Source organism: Meleagris gallopavo, chromosome 4 (genome assembly GCF_000146605.3).
Source record: "Meleagris gallopavo isolate NT-WF06-2002-E0010 breed Aviagen turkey brand Nicholas breeding stock chromosome 4, Turkey_5.1, whole genome shotgun sequence".
NCBI lineage: Eukaryota > Metazoa > Chordata > Aves > Galliformes > Phasianidae > Meleagris > Meleagris gallopavo.
The window spans coordinates 69096195-69115396 of NC_015014.2; the positions used below are offsets into that span (position 1 = coordinate 69096195).

The window sequence follows — 19202 nt, forward strand, 5'->3', positions numbered from 1 at the left end:
TTTCCATCTTTCTTGAACAGCTCCAGGGATAATGACTCCACCACCTCCCTGGACAGACCGTTCCAATGCATCACAACTCTTTTTTGTGAGGAAATTTTTTCTAATATCCAACCTGAAAAATCAGAATATAGATGATGGAAAAGGTAATTTTCTAATGTAAATGGTGGCACTAGCAGAACCTGAGATGATATGAGGATATTATGTGTGAGAAGACATACAGAGAAGTGCAGCTGGTTACTGTTTTTACATTGAGCATATTCTGAACGTGGTATCTATAGAACCTGGAAAAAAAAAAATCTTTATTTTCTTTGATCAAAAATATGCATAGAAATGCCAGTTTTGAGGAAAATATCATACATTTTTTTTCTTGTTTAACAAAATAAATTAAATATACATGACTTCTGTTTAAACTCTATATAGAATTACAAAGGTTTTGTATTTGCATTTGGATTAATTTCCAGTCCATACAGGTATTTAATATGGCCCTTAATTAATCTCTTTTATTTCTGTTTTCACCATTGTTCAAACTGAAATGAAAGTGTATCATTTCCAAAATGCTATTTGTGGGGAGGGGACAACCACACACAACCTTGGTGAATATTTCTCAAATGCAATTTTTCCTACAACATTATTATTTCATTTTCTTTTTCTGTTTCTCCTTATGTTCTCATGTATCTTGCATTGATGTACAGAATCCAGTAGCTTGTCACCGTAAGCCATCAGAGAAGGGCAGCGTGTTTTGCTTTCTTCACCATCAGCAGTTCAATTATTATTATTATTAATTATTATTATTTCTTAAATATAAATATAAAGGTGTTCTGTACAACGTTCCTCTTTCCTTCCTTCCTTTTTCATGGCAGTGGCACTGAGTCCTGGGACTAGGGCAGTGACATTAGCTCTGTAGAATCCTCCATGGGGGAAGTCAATGCCTTTAACTTGAAGAAATTGAAACAAGCATCTTGGTTAGCATTATAGACAAGACGACTGTGCTTGAGAAACATTCCACATTTCACTTTGGGAACAGAAATTCATTTTTTTTCCCCTTGTGTTATTAGGAAGAGGTGAGTTGGTCATTTCTCCTTGTGCTTTGGAACTAAATCTTTACAGCTTGAGTCATTCTAAGGGAAAAGGTTCTCCCACATAAATGGGACAGGTCTGGGGTCTTCCCACCAAAACACATGATATGCAGCAAGCACAAGAACAGGGGTGCCTGCCCTAGAAAAGCACCATGTCACCTTTTCTTGCTCCTTTTAGCAACAGAAGGAGGCGGTGGTTTATATCCCTACATCCTGTCTCACTTGCCACCACCTTACTTAAAAAATCCAGGAAGGCTCCACTGGTGGAGACAGCTGCCTAGCTGCTGGGATTTGGAGTTCCTTCATTATTCCTTGGCTACATCCTGATTGCAATAATTAAAAAAAAAAATCTCTTTTCTCTGTCTTTCTCTATTATATATATATTTATATAGATAGATATAGATATATACACATATATATATACACACATACACACGCATATACAATTATATATATATGTATATATATATTTAAAATCATATATATAATCTTTTCTGTCTGCTTTGCCTATTGCTGGCAGTGCGAGCTGACTTTGAGCAGTCTCTTCTGAGGTACCAGGAGGAAAAGCCCACACGAGCTTCTGTACATGGCCGCCCTCTTAGCACTGGTACTGAATGTGCTGGTGCTGGTGGACTTTGCCTTCCACATGTGAGTGGGTGTGGGTATGGATGTCCGTGTAAATCTTTGGGTACATTTTGGATGCCATGGCTGGAGCGAGCGCAGGCCCTTGGGACAGTAAATGCTGCTGCTGAGCGACGTATTCCTCATAGTTTATGGAGGAGATGCAGTCTTTGTCTGGGACCTGGGAAACACAGATCCTGTCCCGGGGCTGCGGCCGGTGCACAGGGGCAGCAGCTGGTGGGGAGCAAGGTTTCTTCTTAGTCTGGCAAAGCCACAGGAGGATTGTCCCAAAGATGAAGACCGCTCCAGCTGGGATGCCGATGATCACAGGCCAGGGAAGGCTGCTGGCTGAGGAGGGGGGCACAGGTGCACTCGGAGGCTTGGGATCTGGATGGACATCGTGGCAGGGAAGAGACAGAAAGAGTTAATTAAAAGCAGGCAAGGTAAATTTGAAACAGATGTCACACTTGAGCTGGCTTTTGTACAGGCTGTATGGCAACCCTGCCAGACCAAGTAACAAGGGAGAAATCAAGCCAGCACATTGTGCTTGGTAACTGCTGTGCTTTTCAGTGCTCCTGGAAGGACAAGCAACTAATTTTCTTTGGTGTAAGGGGAGGTCTTTGGGGATTTTTTAACTTATCCAAGCCTTAATGGATGGACATGTACTAGAGCCAGCCCAAGAGTCTCCTAACACCTTCACTCTGTGATGGCATGGTCTTCTCTGTCTGGATGGAAGCACACAACACATGGCATGCCAGTACTATCTCCATGTCAGCAGCACAATTGGATCACACTGAGCCACAACATGCTGTATGTTTGCCTTTACTGAGCGTATTTCTGTCTGAACAGCTTTTGACATACTTTAGTGATACTGGAGCTACTAAACTACGCTCTGCCAGGGCAGGAAGCAAGAATTTGGTGTTCTGGAGGGGTTGTCTTGGGTTTCTTGTGTAGCTGAGAGAAAGGTAAAAAATCACAGGTGAGCTGATGTCTTCTCCTTGGTGCCCAAGCAATGGGGAACTAACATTTCACTTGCCCAACTCTTGATGCCAAATAGCCTCCTTCTCTACTAATTTCTTTGGAGCTACTATTGGCTTTCCATGGGCAGCAAACTCATTTAAGAAAGGCAGTAATGCAATAAGAAAGGCTCCAGACAGCATCTTTCACAGCTGCCGTCCCCCTCACCTCTGTGCTGTTGGCAGCCTGCACCTTCCTGAGCAGTCACTCTGGTTTCACAGCCTGATCTCTTGATTTACAGACTCCAAAGGAATACTGGGATAGGACCCCAGCTATCAGAGTCCCTTTCTAGATAGCTACCAGCTGTTGTTTTCAAAAGCCCTCAGAAAGTTTTCAAAAATACCAAGGTGCAGAGTTCAGCCTGCAGGGTGACATTCAGAAACTTAGAAAACCGCAGGCTATCCAAACAGCCCAGAATGTTATTTTCAAACATATATCACTTAACTTTCAAGCCAAACTTCTTTAAAATACTCATGTCTTTTTCTCTCCTTGACAAATAATCCTATGGCTAGTTTGAAATATTAAATATATACCATGTGGCTTCTTTGAAGTCAGGAGGACGTGTACTGCTGACCTCAGTAGACAAAACTTTCATCCACCAACACTGGAAATTACAGAATAATTTAGTCTGGAAGGGACTCTGGAGGTCATCTGGTCAACCCCTTGCTCAAAGCAAGACAGGATCAGGGAAATGACCGATCAGCTGACCACGAGAACAATAGTCTTTACATTGTTTGGCAGAAATCTGCTGGGCTGACTCAGAAGTGTTTTGATATTCAACCATACTATTCTTCTAAGCTGTCTATGTCAATTCTGCTAGATTTATGAGCAAAGTTCTGTTTTTCTAACTCATGGCCTTGCAACCACATCTTTGCTTCTGAGGGCAAGCTGGGTTCTCCTCCTCTGTTATTGCCAATAACAGCAGGACTGCGGGCACTGGTTCTGGTATGAGGCCTCATTATAATGCCATTCAAATCAATGGAAAGTCTCCTACTGATTTCAGTGGGAGCTGGATCAGGCTGTTGTAGTTTGGAAACTTCCAGAGGCTTTGAGTTATATCCCACCCACACAGCATTCTGCTTCACACTGGCTTTCTAGTTGGAGTTTAGTCCTAAATCTAAGTGATGCAGAAGAAGATGCTAAGGACGAATTGAATTTTTTCTCTTACTTGGCAACATGCGGTTGGTTTCCAAATTCATGTTGCTGACTTTTGATGACTTCTAAGATGCAGTGTGGCAACTACAGAGCAAAAGTGGCCATGGTAGCTTAGTTATAGGAGTCATTTTTCCCAGTACATACACAAAAAAACAGTCCTAATACTCTGGGAGAGTTTATGGTCTCTGTCTCTTACTGATATCTTGACCAGTGACATTACATTAGATCTTACAGCTAGAATGTTCTGATACTGGCTCCAGCCCCTGCATTTTCTTATCTGTGTTGGCCTTGTCAGGTAAAGGGAAGAAAAAGCAGAAAGATGGATTTTTGTTATAAAGCTGGTGGTTCTAAAGCTAGATTCACACATCCAAATGAGGCAGAAGGAGATGCTCCTTTCAATAAAAATATTTATTGGGCAAAACTAAATGAAGTAAATGATAAAGTGAAGATGGTGTGCCTGAAATACACAGGATATAGCCTCAGCTGGACGCAGATACCATCTCTGAGGCCTGGGGAGAGCAGGAAGCAGCAATGAGTTTGGTACAACGTTCCTCAGGGGATCTTTGGGTAAGAATTTAACTAATCAATCATTCCCTCTTTCAGATTCATTCTTTTCCTTTTCTTGTGAGCAGGACAGTTTTTGTTCTTCTCTCCTTTTATGGGCTTTCATCATTGTTTTCTTTTACCAGTAAAGCAATACAAGTAAGAACAAAAGAAAGGAGAAATGTTAGGGAATGGGGCTGCAAATTGTGCTGCTATTCAGTCCCCCTCTCACCCTCTGCACCCTCTTGCTGAACCCTGCAACTGCAGTACGATTTCCAGATCCTGCATTGTATTTCACCCTGCTGGAATTGTTGTTCCCCATGGATGGGAGAAAAGGAACCATCAGCAAGAAAAATTCATCAGGGGCTGATTTAAATCAGGGCTGATTTAGTTCCTCATATATTCTTAGTAGAATTGGACTAGCTTAAATCAGCACGGCATCACTGAGGCTCGTAGAGAACAGTAGGTAATGTGTTACTAAATACCAAAACATAGGAGACTAATTCAGATTGGGGAAATAAAAGCACAACTCACCTGGCAGGACTGTGAGAAAAGCACTGCGAAAACTGTAGCCCATGGTGTTTGCCCCTAAGCAAATGTACATCCCTGCATCTTCTTCCTTGGCTCGAGTAATCATCAGCTTGTTCAGGTAGGAGCCATCAGGACGGGACCAGACCTCCCCCGTGGGTAGCACAACAAACTTCTGTCCCCCGACATCAATGGTAGAGTTGTACTTGCTCTCTGTGCCATACTCCACTCGCTTCAGCCACTGGATGACAGGTTTGACATCACTGCGGACTTTACACTGGAAGGATGTGGTCCCACCATAGTCTACCGTTGTGTTGACGGGGTGTGTCCCTGTCAGGATGGGCTTGGATCTCGTTCTCTCTGCACAAAAACACAAGGAGCTCCATGGAAAATGGGGTTTGCCAACCTGATTAACTCGTGATTCCAGAACCACTGGAAAAAGGTGTAGAATGCATGCAAAAAATTGTCTAATCCAACTCTCTGCCACACAGTAGACTGAGATCTCAGCTGAATTTCCCCAGTCCCATTTCCCCATGCTGTAACTATGAGAAAGAACTAAAAGAGGTCATCCTCCCTTGTACTTCCACTAGAACATATCAGGAAATGCATCCCAGCAAGATGCGACCTTAATGATGTACCTGTACCTACAGAATGTTTAAAAGGCTGCAGAGGAAGATAAATGGCTTGAAATTAGCCAAAAGAATAAAACCCTGTGGGAGCTGCCAAAGCACTGGTACAGGGACCAGAGAGGATGTGGGCTCTCCTCCTTGAGGATTTCCAAAAGCCACCTGGACATGGGGCTGGGCACCTTCTCAGGGGGGGGCCTGATGGAGCCAGAAGGACCCAGAGGTTCCCCTCTCATCCATGCTGTGATTCTGTGTCTTTTATCACTGCCTCTGGTAGGGTGTAATTTACAAGTGTATTCTCAGGCACAACCTCAGGGCTTTTGTTTTTTAGATCAGATTATTTGCAAGTATGAGGCTACAAAAAGTTTGGGTACAGGAACTTGGGGTAAGACATGTCCTCCTTTTGATCTTTCCAAATATCTCCTAAAGACAAAAAATAAAGAGATGGGAAGAACCCCCTTCCTTCACAGATTGTCTATCAGCAGTGAGGGAAGACTGTGGATTTCTCACATCTTTGCTTTGGGAATCCCTTGGGAGCAGTCTGTCACCTTTCCTGCTGAGCCTGGCATATGTCCATGGGATCAAAACTCTACTGGGTGTCATCCCACATCATGTCACCACTACTGGGCTACAGCAGCTGAAGCCACAGGCACCACCAGTGCAGAAAATCCTGCATCAGCCTCACCTATTATCTGCTTTTATTATTCCTTTCTTCAGTCTAATTGTCCACACACTCACTGTGGAGTAACATTTGTGTAGTAATAGGCCAGAGATCTTTTCTTTTCTAGCCAATGACAAAATCTTCCCTTTCTCACTAAAATTTTGTTTCACGTCTCGACTGATGAAGGAAACAAGATGGTAGGAAAGGAAATCAAACACAAAAGTTCACAAGACCATGCTTTCCAGCATGATCATAAGCTATAGGTTGCGTCAATATCACGTAAAATCAAAAGAAAACTAAATTCCTGATTCCTAGGAATATTAGGATCTTTTTTTTGGTGGCATCATCACAGAAACAAGGACAAGGATTTACTGAAAACTTCTTTCCTAGACACAGAGAGAAATGATGGTATCACAGTGGGTGGTAACTGCTGGCAATCATCAACCACTTTTGAAGGCAAAACACTGCTGGATTGATCATGTAACACAACAGCTCCCACCAGCACAGGCTTTGAGGTGACAGCAAGGAACAATGGACCCTCTTTCAAAAAGTCAGGGTACTGTCAACAATGAGAGCTCTAAAGATGTGCCTGGGAAACAAAAATACCACCACGGTCTCCATAGGACTACAAGCAGAAATCACAGCTGGGTAGACTGAGACTCAGATAAGTAGGACAGGTTTAGGAGTGGAGGCTCAAGAAAAAAAAAAAAAGAAAAAAAGAGGAAATTGAATAAAACCTGAAATACTCCACAGAATGATGTTAAAAATAGAAAGACGTCTGAAGACTGCTTAATGCCCTTATCTGCCTGACTCTGGTTCCAGCTTTCGTTACCGTTTTCACTCCTAGCCAGCAAAAGCTAATGAAAACAAAGGTTACATACATCTTTAAGTTGATAAAAACCAAGATAAACAGGGACACAGAAAGGGGTTTGTTCCTGGTGCTGTCTGGTTTTGATGAAGTGAAAATGCCACAGCTGCCATTAGGATGGGGCTTGATTCATTTCCCTGTCTCTGCTCCTGGTTTTAGTGTAAACACATGTTTTTACTGTCTCCACACAGCTGCATCTTTATCAAATCCAGATGTCTAGCAGGTTTGTGCCTTCAGAGCCCAACAGAGCTCCCCACATGTGCTTTTAATTCCTGTTATGCTAGAGAAAGGACTTATCAGAGACCAGATCTTTACCTTTAAGAACAATCTTTCACACTGTGATAAACTTTCTCATGCTAAAACACATGCACAGACAGACAAACAACATGCTTTCCATGTGGCTGGAAATAGCCCTCCATGCCCTTGCTCCTCATTAATGAAGGATATTCCATCTTCCCCTGCTCTGCTCATCTTCTTCAGCTGGCTGTTCCATAATCATTTCCATGACAGTTTATGATGATGTCATAAGCATGACGATTTAAGAATAAGAGTTCTACTTTGGTAGACTTAGGTAGCTTTGAGTATAATTATCTTCAGTAATAATAGAGGAAACAGGAGATTAGAGGCCAAGAATCAGAATATTAGCCAGTAAGTAGAGCAATTTACTCTACTACATCACAAAGTAAGGTAATCCCCCACAGCTCATCTTCTAAGAGCTGAGACTAAAGATACACACAGGACTTCAATGAGATTTTAAAATTTTGTTAGCATCTCATTTGTATCCACCTGCACTTTCATATGTCTAAATGCTTTTAAAAATCTGTCCCTAAAGCCGTGTCTGGCTAATCAATCTAGTCATAAGATTTCTGCTCATTCCCTTGGGAGATTTCTCTTGGGAGATTTGGGAGAAGTGAGTCTCTTATTACAGATGTCTAGTCTAACTTTTCAGTTGATTGGTTTCACTTCACTCTGATAAAGTAATCTGGACCATCCTAGTATTTCCACCCCTTCTCTATGGCCCTCTGTGAAGGGCCTTCTTGGTAAGTTCTCATTTTGCTCTTAAACTGACTGTCAATTGCATGGGGTTGAATTGGTCAGTCGTGAACTTATGCCATGTGAGTGATGTCAGAGATGACAGTTTCCTAAGAGTTTCTCTTTATTTCAGGCCTCTAAATTGTATTATTAACACTCTGTCTTTCTCGGATGTTAGGTTCATTCTAGCTTCAACAAAATTTTCTCTGATGGTTCCTGTTGGTATTTCTAACACTTAACCAAGTCTATATCCAGCTGTCAGCACTGCATCCTCAAAACCATGCTCTCTTAACTCAACCAGCCCCTTTCTGATAGCTCCCTCCCCCCCTTTCCACCATAGAGGCTGCACTTACGGATCACTTCAACTTTGTAAGTCGCATTGATTTCCCCAACTTTGTTAAACACTCGGCATGTGTATTTCCCACTATCCTCTGGCTTCAGATTCTTCAGGTTCAGTGTCCACTTCTTCTTCTTGTTCTCCCCAGTCTCATGGGGCATGAGGGGCTTATTGTCCTTCAGCCATGTGATGTCGGGCCGTGGGTTGCCGCTGGCCACACACTTCAGGCGGATGGAGCTGCCGACAGGACGGGCGATCACTCTGCGTCTCATCTTTGCAGGCTGGGTGAACCTGGGCTGGACTGCAAAAGGCATGAGCAATTGACTCCAGTGAGCAAAAGGCATATAAAGCAGGATGCTACTGTCAAGCATTATGGCCAAATTTTCTCAAGAGGCACTCGGCAGCACCATACAAGACATCTCATATTCCAGCTCATACCAATTTACTTAGAAAGCACAGCCTGATGCAGTTGAGTGTCTATAGGACTGCTATGAATATATTAGCCTCCTGCATGAAACAACCCCAGAATTCCTCAGTGTCCCTAAGGCAACTGAGTCAAAAAATCTCATGAAATAATACCAGAATCATGCTAAAGGCAAAATGTGACCCCACAATCACATTATAATTGTTAACATATTCTATGCCAGAAATGCAAGCCCTTAACTAAGACCAAACGAAAACCAAAGATTCCTGTTAAGCTGGCAATTTTCTCAGTCCTTTGGTTGTCACTTATAGCTTCATTTTTTGAAGATGTTTTTGCCTCTTAGTTCTCACTGGCTTTAGTGGAACTTGGAAGGGTCAACAAGTTTTCAAACTGTAACACAGTCTTAGAAGTGAGTAAGACATTTGAACAATCATCTGAACTAAAAGGCATGAGAGCCACTCAGTATTAACTTACGGAGCATTTGTGTTGAAAGACCCAAAGGAACAAACAAAACACATGGAAATATACAATAAAAGAAAACTTGAGTCAACCTAATGCCCATCCATCCCCAATACTATGAAGCTGTAGCAATATTTCCTGGAGGAGAGAACCATGGGATAAGATAAAGTTACCTTGACTTAGGATCGAAATAACTAGTATTCCTAGAAGCAGTGACAAGAACACCAGAGAAATGTGAGGTCCCTCACCTGGCAAAATCTAGAATTTATACCCTCAGATTTGGATTAGATAAGAATTCCAGAGGGAAAAGAAGTGGCATCTTCACACCTTGGTAGCTTTAGTAACATTGGCGAGAATCTTCCTATAAAATCATGAGTTGGTCTAATTAATCAGTACAAAGAAAAATGCTTTGCTTTGCACGCTTTTAAGACACTTAATACTATGTGATTTTTTGCAAGGCAAAAGCTTGGAAATCCAAAAGAAATTACAGCTTTCCTTGTATTTCCTTTCTTTGTTTGGGGAAAATGAAAAACAGAGAATGATTGGCCATTGGCTTGAACGTGCCCATCAACCACTGCAATTAGAGATCCACAACATCAGTAGAATACAGCACACCAAAGCAAGCTGAGAAGGTTGTACTTCAGATATTGGGGAAGTTTGCTACAGGTGGGACTACCTACTACAGAGCCAGCCCTGCTGCCCAGAAACGTGCAGAAGTTCCAGAATGTGCACTACAGTGGAGAATTGATGGATGGAGGAGGTTAGTTTGCAGCTTCCTCTCTCCATGCATCTGCAAATTGCAGCCATTGCCCTCCGAGGTCTGTGACCCTGTCCCCTGGTGCTCTCACCCACCTGCAGCCTTGACCTACAACCCTTCCTCTCAGAAGAAGACACCCTTTGGCATTCCCCTCTCTCGGAGTCTCTTTCTTTAGGAGAAACCATCTGCCTCTGCAGCCTTCTCTTGCCCTCCTTGACTGTCATTTTGGGTCCCAGCTATTTCATGTTATTTCAAACTCTTGCTCAGAAATGCTTTGCTCTCCATACAGAGACTTTCATGTGTAATCGAATGAACTGGAGCAACTCTGGCTCTGAGAATCCTTGCCATGACAGCTGAGCAGCAAGTGTGACATACTAACCTCCTGCACAGCTCCTGGTGCGTAAATAACCTCCTGCACAGCTCCTGGTGTGTAAATTTCTGGGTATTCCCTTGAGGATTTGCTGCAAGAGGAGGCTCCCTCTCAGCAAAACAATTGGCCTCTAGAGGGGAAATTAACCCCATCAGGGCTGGACATTAGGAGTGACTGCAAACTCAAGCCTTTCCCCCCACCCTTTCCTGCTTCCACAGCAGCATTTCGGGACACAATCTCTGTGTTCAGTAAGAGTTGTGCAAAAGAGAAACTTTCTCCCCAAAAGCAGACCTATGACATTTCTGTATTTTTCTCCTGCTCTGATTCCCATAAATCTGTCTGGAATTTTGCACTCATCTTTCATGTAACGTTGCTCAGATACACACCAAGCTGCAGGTAAAGCTAAACTTGTTTGGCTCTTTCTGTCTTTCTTGTTCTGTTTAGGGAAGGCTAAGTGTTTATGCGCTCTCAAAAGCTACTCCAGCCTGCATGCAATATGCTGAAATCAGATCCCATTTACACAGCCCTGAATGCTTCCTTGACAAAAGCCTGAATTGGACAAGTTTAGAAAGGACAGTCGACAAAAAAGGAGAAAAAAAGAGACACACACATAAGAGAGAAAAAGAGGCTCAGCAATCACAAAAGCGATGGAGAGAGAAGCAGCACTGTGAGACAGAAAAGGTCTCCTTTGAGCTTGTGCTGGTAAATGTCCGTCCCCAGATCTGTACCATTTACAGAAGTTTTGCTTGTTGGAGTGCCAGAGAAGGTCATTACAAAGTGCCTCTGTATTATTTATACTTCATTGCTTGTTCTCCTCCGCATCACTTGGTGTTTGCTTCATAAACATGAACAGCACATTTGTACAGTATAAATTATGCCAAGCACAAGATCAAGGGAAAACACAAACAGATAGGGACAAAGAAACAGTGTTATGCATGGGTTTCTTGCTGAAACCTGTTTACTGTGAAGGTTCAAGCTAATGAAAATGAAATGAAGCAGAAGGTTATGAGCACAAAGAGCTGGGAAGGAGTTCAGCTACCTCCTCTCCCTGGACAGTACCCCGAGATGCATGGATTAGTCCCAGAGGCTCCTGTCTATTATTGCTCCTACAAATCTAGGTGGTTAGCTAAAACATGCAGTCTGCTGTGATCTGCCATGTATACCTCCACATAGTGATAGTGCTGCTTCAAGCTTTCCTGATGCCTACACAAAAATAATCCTATGTACTATCAAGCTCTGAAGTACTTTAAGATCTTTAGGATAAAAGCTCAGTCATTTGTGGGAAAATGAGGACAAGGGTATCTATCTTTTCCTGCTCTTGTTGGGCAGAAGCTTTCCCCAGTGATTTTCTTCCACAATGGTAGCTGGACGGCAAGCTGGTGCAACCACCAAGTTTCCTCTCTCACCTCTCCAGTGCCCAAGACTCTGCGAACACCAACTGCAACTTCACTCATTCTCTTCCTGAAACCCACAAACACAAACTGACTCTCCCTGCATACCAGCACTTTTCTGGTGAACACTGCTGGGCTTGGATACATCTGCAGTCTATCCCAGTCTTTTCCCTGTATGGGAGAGGAGATAGGAAGGAGGTAAAGTGGAAAAAGTAACACATGGCCAGGGCAGCACAAGGCACAGCATAGTCTCTACTACTAATTTTAACAGCACACACATCTTTTATCATAGTGTGGATCCATCATCACCAGCTCTCCCAGCAGTATCTCTTCTATAACTTTTAATACCTATTCCTATCTTCACCAGGGTAATGAAGAGTGGAGAGATGGGAACTGTTCTTCCCAACTCGGAGCCATGCTTTTCCTATCTCTAATACACTGTCATCCTTTTCCAGAATGTATGAAGGCTGCCGTCCTCTCTCAGAACAAACTCAGGCTCAGGTGAAATTGTAATTCAAGGCCATTATGACACTGCTTCCTTTATCTTTGGATGAACTACACTTCAGCACAGCACACCCTTTGCTTGCCAGCTCCTGAAAAAAGCTGGCCTTTGTTCAAGTGGTGGGGACTCATATGGTGACAGCTTGATGGGTTCCACCCCTACGACTGCTATGAGGTTACTCACTGGCCATGAACGTGGGAGGAAGCCATCTTTCTGTCGTAATATTCAAAGGGATAGAATGTGAGAGCAAAATAGAAATGCCTTGCTTCATCTCTTGGGGTCTTAAATTCTCCTGACAGCAATGGCTAAAAGATGTTTGGCAGCAGCCTGACAACTTCTTGTCCTTCAAGGAGTGCTTGGATCAAATGTTGGATCTGCAAATCTTGCTGTGATTCACAACCTGTTTCATGAGAGACATTTCAGCAGTTCTCCTAAACTTTGTAACAGTATTGAAATCCTACCCTTGAACAGTCCAGGACTGAGAGAAGTTCATGCAGATGTCTAAAAGGGAGGGTAATTTTCAAAAGTACTCAGCTTTGACTTAATGCTAATACTCCTGAAGTGAAGTCAAGATCTCCCATTTGCCCTCAATGGGAGCAGTGCTGTGCTGGCAATGAAGGCTTTTGGAAATATTGCTGTAAAAGTCAATGTGTCTTTTACAGAGTCTATGAAAGCTATAATGGCTGCACATGCAAAGGAAAGTCACTGCCCAAAAAAACAAATGCAAGGGAGAACCATGCTGGAGTATAAGGCAGGGGGCCCTAAAGCCAATCATGGGCTGCATTTTGCAGAAGGACCCTTGGATGGGATCCATTCACACCAACACATTTAGCTGAGGCTCTGTTTATTATTTGACCATCTGCAGGGAGAACTCACTCCATTTGCTCTGCCTTTTCCTCTCCTTCTGCAGCTGAGAAACATGCTGTGTGAGCAACACTGAATAGGAACAGAAGGAAAAACACACTGTTCCTTACCCCATTGCTTCCCAGAATGATCTTCATATTCTCCGTTAGAGCCTTCAGGTGTCTGGCTGTTCTTTCCTGAGCTGGTGTCATCTGCAACAGAGAGGAAAGTAAAGATGTTAGGAAGATTTCCTGTAGTGCAGCAGTGTGATGAAGGGAGTTTGCATTTCCTCCTGCAGGCACCGTGAAGCTGAAAGGCACTCGACATACATTTGGCATTCACATCCTGGCATGTACAGCTTAGCCAGTTTAGTAAACAATTTAGTTGCTGCTTTATGAGCTTTTCGGCAAGCTACCAAAGCAATAGGAGATTAATCAATGTTTCCATTAATAGCTGACAAAAGACTCTTTGTTTATGTTTACAGGTTGCCATTCTCTAGGAGGAGCTGATCTGTTGTACCTTCTATGCAAATAATGGTATAAGTCAAAATTACAGATAATTAAACCTGGGAGGTGGTGAAGGCTTATGTGATCAGTCACATACAGAGCACAAGCAATGGAATTAGGGCCACTAATTTCCCTTTCAGTTTCCACACAAAATCAGGAAAGCAAGCAGGTTTGCTGAGGGGTCAAATGAGCCCTCAAGGGATATCAAACACGAAGATATGGCTGGTCAAAGCATGGAAAAGTGTTATTTATATATATATATATATATATATATATATATATATATAAGTTTAAAAAAAAAAAGAAATTAAGGCTGCCCATCCACCTATAGCAATGATACAGCTCTCTGTCCCTAATCACTTCCTATTATTGGCACAAGCTGCTCAGGGAGGTGGTGGGGTTACCGACCCTGAAGGTGTTCAAGAACCTTGGAAATATGGCACTGGGGAACATGGTCAGTGGGCATGGTGGGGATTTGTGTCAGTGGCTGAGCTTGGTGATCTTAGTGGTCTTTCCCAACCTTAAAGATTCTATGACTCTAAGTGTGTGTAATAAAGCCAGGATTACAATCTTATTTCATCTCTGTGATGGCAACTTGGTTGGCAGAAAGAGGTCAGGGGAAGGCAGGGTCTACCTCAGTAAGAACTAGCAGAACTACCTCTACAGCAGTGTAAAGTGCCAGCAAGAGAAGTGGAAATGCCTAAGCTAAGGAATGAATCCCTCTGAATGCTCAGCTCCTCAAATTCATAAGAAAAAATAATTCAGGCAAAAGAAAGAAAATTCTTTACTAATCACTGCAGTGGAGAGAAAAAGCTCTGTAATTTATTTTTTTTTAATAGAGAGTGGTATATGCAAAATGTGCAAATAATAGAGCTGTTCTGTATAGTTACTTCAGAAGATGCACTGGGCTTAAAACGTGTTTAGCATGTAAACTTGCATGTTGGCTTTGTGAGTGAAGTCCATAGCTATAACCCCATCCTCAGCCCAGTTTCCACTAGTTTGGAAAACCACCCTGTCTCCTCAATGTGGGGCACTTTATGCTGCCACTTGGTTGGCTCTCGTTTGCTGCTGTCTCTTAAGCAGCGAGGCTGCAGTGCCATAGGGGTTTGTCTCCCCTCACCCCTGGCAGATTTTTCTCTTCTCCTCGTGGCGACTTCGGCACGGTTCCCCCCAGAGGTATGTGCAGCTGTCACTTCGAAGGGTAAAGAAAACTTTCAGGGCCGCAGCACGCCGTGCCCTTGCTCCAGCAGCTCACTCTGGCCGCCCGCCCTGTCCCACCTCCCTCACCCTTCGCCGTCCCTGGAATCCCAGAGGCTTTCCTGGCTGAGCAGTGGGGAAGCAGCGTGAAACACAGCCACGCTCAGCAAACAGCCTTGGCAAACTGAACGCAGGCAGTACAAATTTACCCATTATATATGGTGGCTTGCTTATGATGGATTGCCTCCTTTCAGTTAAAATACTGAATGGATTATTTTCTGGTGCTTGTACAATTTTTCTCGTAAATACCAGTTGGGCTACGAATGAAACTCTGGATGCTCCGTGGCAGGGAATTTAGTAAATCCCTTTGTACCATTATAAAAATGTATTGGGTAATGAAGAAGAAATGAAAAGTATGATCAGAGATGTAGGAATCCTGCACATTGTTAAGCTGCCGAATATCTTAAAAGTGGCTAAGGCCTCTAAGTGGTGATGTCCTGTCAGTTATATCTTAATCCTCTCCAGCTCAGTGTACAAAGAGCAGGGCAGCCTCCCTTGCCTCCTGCCTCATGTTACAGTATGTCAGCCCATGTGCACTCCTCCTGCCCGCACACCAGGACCGACTGGCATCCTCAACACCTCTTGACACGCTGCCAAGCTTTTGATGTCAGTAAAATTGCCCTGAATCTGTTTGATCCTTTGAAGATGCCTCTTGGGTTGTTATCCCATCAAATCCCAAACTTGCGGAGTAACTTACCAAATCCAGAGAAAATTGTTTTAGGGGAAGAGATTGGGATAGCTAATGTCACCATACTGAGCATATGAAACAAATACTTTGGCAGGGTAGCAAGAAGTAGCCACATGAATTTAGGTTTGTTGGTTTAGATCCACTGGAACCAGTTTCATGCTTGTTAGGAATGTGGCAACAGTAACAACAAAACATAGCAGAAGACTTAGGTGGAGTGGAAATGTCATAAACATGGAAACTTGTGTAGAATAGAACTACTCCTTCCCTGACCCAGAGTTGCACACTGAGTGAGGGGATGCTACTGAAATTTCTGTTCCAGCTGCAAGGACTGCAAGAAAACCTGAGAACTGAAAAAAAAAAAAAAAATAATAATAATAATAATAAAAGCTGATTTATGAAATACAGAAATTGGATGAAACTCAGCAAAGCTCATTTGGGAGTGATTCCTTGAAACAAGGGGAATCTCAGTGCAAGCTTAAAAGTTTGAGCAAGCCAGGAGAACAGCCAGTAATATAACAATAAAGCATCAACCTGGGATGTGAATACCCCAGGGTCAAGTGCTTCTGCTACATTCACAGATGGATTTGAACCTCCTCTCCTGCACCTTGGGTGAGTGTCTTAAGCGCTGAACTGTGGTGCCAGAGAGCCAAAAAGAAGCACATTATTTTATAAAGTGGAACAGCAAAGCAGGAGATAGGTATCTCAAGAACAATCTTCTTATGGATGAGCCCCTGTTTAATTCAGATATATCAATGAGGTTCGACTTCCACCTGACACAATCACACCCAAAGTTTTATATTGCATACATAAGAAGTGTGTGTTCTTCCCTGTTTTGAAGAATTTCCTTATTAGACAGAGATTGGGCCTCAGAAAACAAGTCCCATTCAAATATATATGATCAGCATGTAAACAATGAATTGATAACCAAAATCATGAATCTTAGCTATATTCAAAAAAGACCTAATAAACTGATTGCTTATTCAAACTTTTGTCACTTCCCACAGAGGCAGCCAGGTCAGGATGATAAGAACACACACAAAAATCCAGCAGCAGCCAAAGGGCAGTGAGACCAGCTATGCAGCAGGACTAGCCTTTCTGCCAGCAGATTACTGCAAGAGGCAGTGCTAAGAAGGATGAGCTACTGAAGTTTCCTACGAGCTCCCTTTTCCGTGACCTATATCGGAAGGTCATCCTGTGCTGGACATCTTGGACACTATCACAGGGTTAGGAGAGCAGCCAGTTGGAAGACTAAGTGGAAAACCTGCCTTGAAAAATAATCACTGACTAATTTTATGTCACGAGTATTTGGGGGTAGGAAAATACACACTGTGCACATGATTTGGGTGTCCTCTCTCTACAAGCTGGTTTTGTGGTGTCAGAAAGCTTGAATAATTTGTCAAGAAACCTGAAGTGGAAGATTCCCATATCAGGTCAGGTGACAAACTATCGTATTATGTCAGGTGATAGACTTGGAGACGTGGGACAAACCTACGTAGCCCCTTTCCCCTCCAAGTGTCACACCTGGCCATTAAAGGTCGGGTCAGAATGGGTCCAAAGGCATCCAGTTGTTCAGGAATGCTGTCCCAGTGGCTGACCCCCAGCTGCTGCCCCCCGGGATGTTGTTCCAAGCTAGCTTCCAGGTTGAGATGCCACAGGTTGGTGTGGGCTGGGGAAGTGTTGGGTGGGGTGAAAGGGGGATCATGAGCTTGTTTTTGTATGAGATTTGATGCATCTGAGAGTATGAAGCCTTGGCTATCAGTGCTGACGTCATGGCCAAATTGCTCTTTCACACTCCAGAAAGCATGACGCTCTGTGCATATTGCCTGTCATCTGTTCTCCTGGTTGATTTCCTTTCACAAAACAGGTTAGATTTCTTCAGACAGGGATTTCTGTATGTAACCCCATCAGTTGACAAATGGGATCCTATGGGACAAAGAGCGCCATATAAGCAGAGTGTGGTTACCATTTATTACCATAGCAGAATTGTTCCACTGCCTCTTAAAAGTTAAAACAAACGGAAAATTCTGCATAATGATCTGACTCCAAGAGGAGCTGATGGGAAATATTCACAGGCTGTTACTGAGCCAGGATCAAATTTTATTTACCCACAGACTTTCTGTGGAGGCTTCATGTTCTAGCTGAATGGGCATGACTTGTTTTCAGACCAATACCATGTTTTGAGCACCCATCCCCAAGTCAAAACAACATCTCAGTTTTATGAAGCAAAACTCTAGCCATAATGTTTCTCTATGATTCACAAAGTTGCTTTAATTTGTTATAATGCAAGGCCAGTCTCTGCTCTGACTTGATGGGACCAGCTTTGGAGCCTTTGATGTCAGAGGCCTTGAAAGCCCCATTTCGCAGATGAGCCAGCTTTGCATAAATAAACAAAGTGACCTCTGAACTGGAGCCTGAGACATGAACACACTTCAAAGCCCTGGGGGAGGCACTTGGGGGGGGGAAGGGGAAGGGGGGCAACAGGGAATGAAGCGATCAGCATGCATCATTAAGGCAGCCCCTACTCAACACTCAACTACTGCCCAACAAGGGGTGCAAATAAAAGGAGGGAGGGAGTGAAATGAGGGGGAAAGTGATGTAATCCAGTCAGGCTTGAACAATTAGAATGAGGCCTTTTCTCATGGATGAACGAAAGGGATCTCTCTGAACTCCAGCTTTAGGCGCTCTCTCTCGTACTTACCTAGGTGTACCATATTTGCACATTGTGTCTGTGCCCCAGCTTTGCTGCTGCAGAGGCCCAGTAAATGACAAACCTAAAGGGTTGGCTGTGGATGGTGGTCTTGGGCCTTCCTTGGAGCTAGATCAGAATTTGTTATCACAAACTTAACCACAAAATTAAGGAGTGAGAATAGACCAGTGTTTGGACTCCTTTCCCAGCAGTCCTAGTCGTGCAGCAGACAGAGGATGAACAACTTAGAAGAAAGCAAGTGCAATCTGAACAAGTCTGTATCTACAGTTTATCTCAGATAAATTCAGGATTTCCTGTAGTACTGTCTGAAATTTAAAGGGAAACACAAGGGTAAGATCATTCTGTTTTACTGAGCCTCCTGCCATCCTAACAGGTTCAACTGATGCCCACGTGAATGGTCCATGAGGTATGCAGGTAGACAGGCAGTAACAACTTTATCACAGGGTTTGCAGGGATTAAGGCACTTGCTTTCCCCAGATCTCCTTAATGCGGATTAACACTCCAGGTTTCACTTAGAATTTCAGCTGGTATTAACTCCCAATGGCCAGAGAAATGAGTGCCAGACTACTGGCTAGTGCATGATTTCAATCTGAAACTTATGCCAGCTTCCAGGATTTTATCACTTGCCTTGTGATATTTGGGGTTTCTGAAGAACCTTGATCCTGGCATGAGGTTGCTTGAGAATTTCAGGGTTTTGTTTGTTATTGATTTGCAGTCTGTGACTGCAAAGAATAATTCTGCATAAATATACCTGAAGCCTTGGAAGGAAGAAAACATTGATTTTGAGATCTTGCGACCTGTTTAGCTTGCCTTGTGTTTTTTTTTTGTTTTTGT

The 19202-nt window shown here is 43.2% G+C and overlaps 1 protein-coding gene and 1 long non-coding RNA gene across 2 annotated transcripts; one reads left to right on the top strand and one right to left on the bottom strand.

Moving 5' to 3' along the window:
* Nucleotides 1-271: 271 nt before the first annotated feature.
* On the bottom strand, nt 272-13552 carry FGFRL1 (fibroblast growth factor receptor like 1). The gene is made up of 4 exons (XM_003206013.4): nt 13342-13552; nt 8481-8765; nt 4947-5300; nt 272-2084 (listed from the first exon to the last, which is right to left on the bottom strand). The coding sequence occupies exons 1-4, from the start codon at nt 13535-13537 to the stop codon at nt 1675-1677; spliced, it is 1245 nt and encodes a 414-aa protein (XP_003206061.1). The 5' UTR covers nt 13538-13552; the 3' UTR covers nt 272-1674.
* On the top strand, nt 7412-17441 carry LOC109367473. Its single transcript, XR_002114643.2, has 3 exons — nt 7412-7743; nt 13695-13746; nt 16666-17441. It is a non-coding gene; the product is annotated as an uncharacterized LOC109367473 (long non-coding RNA).
* The last annotated feature ends 1761 nt before the right edge of the window (nt 17442-19202 follow it).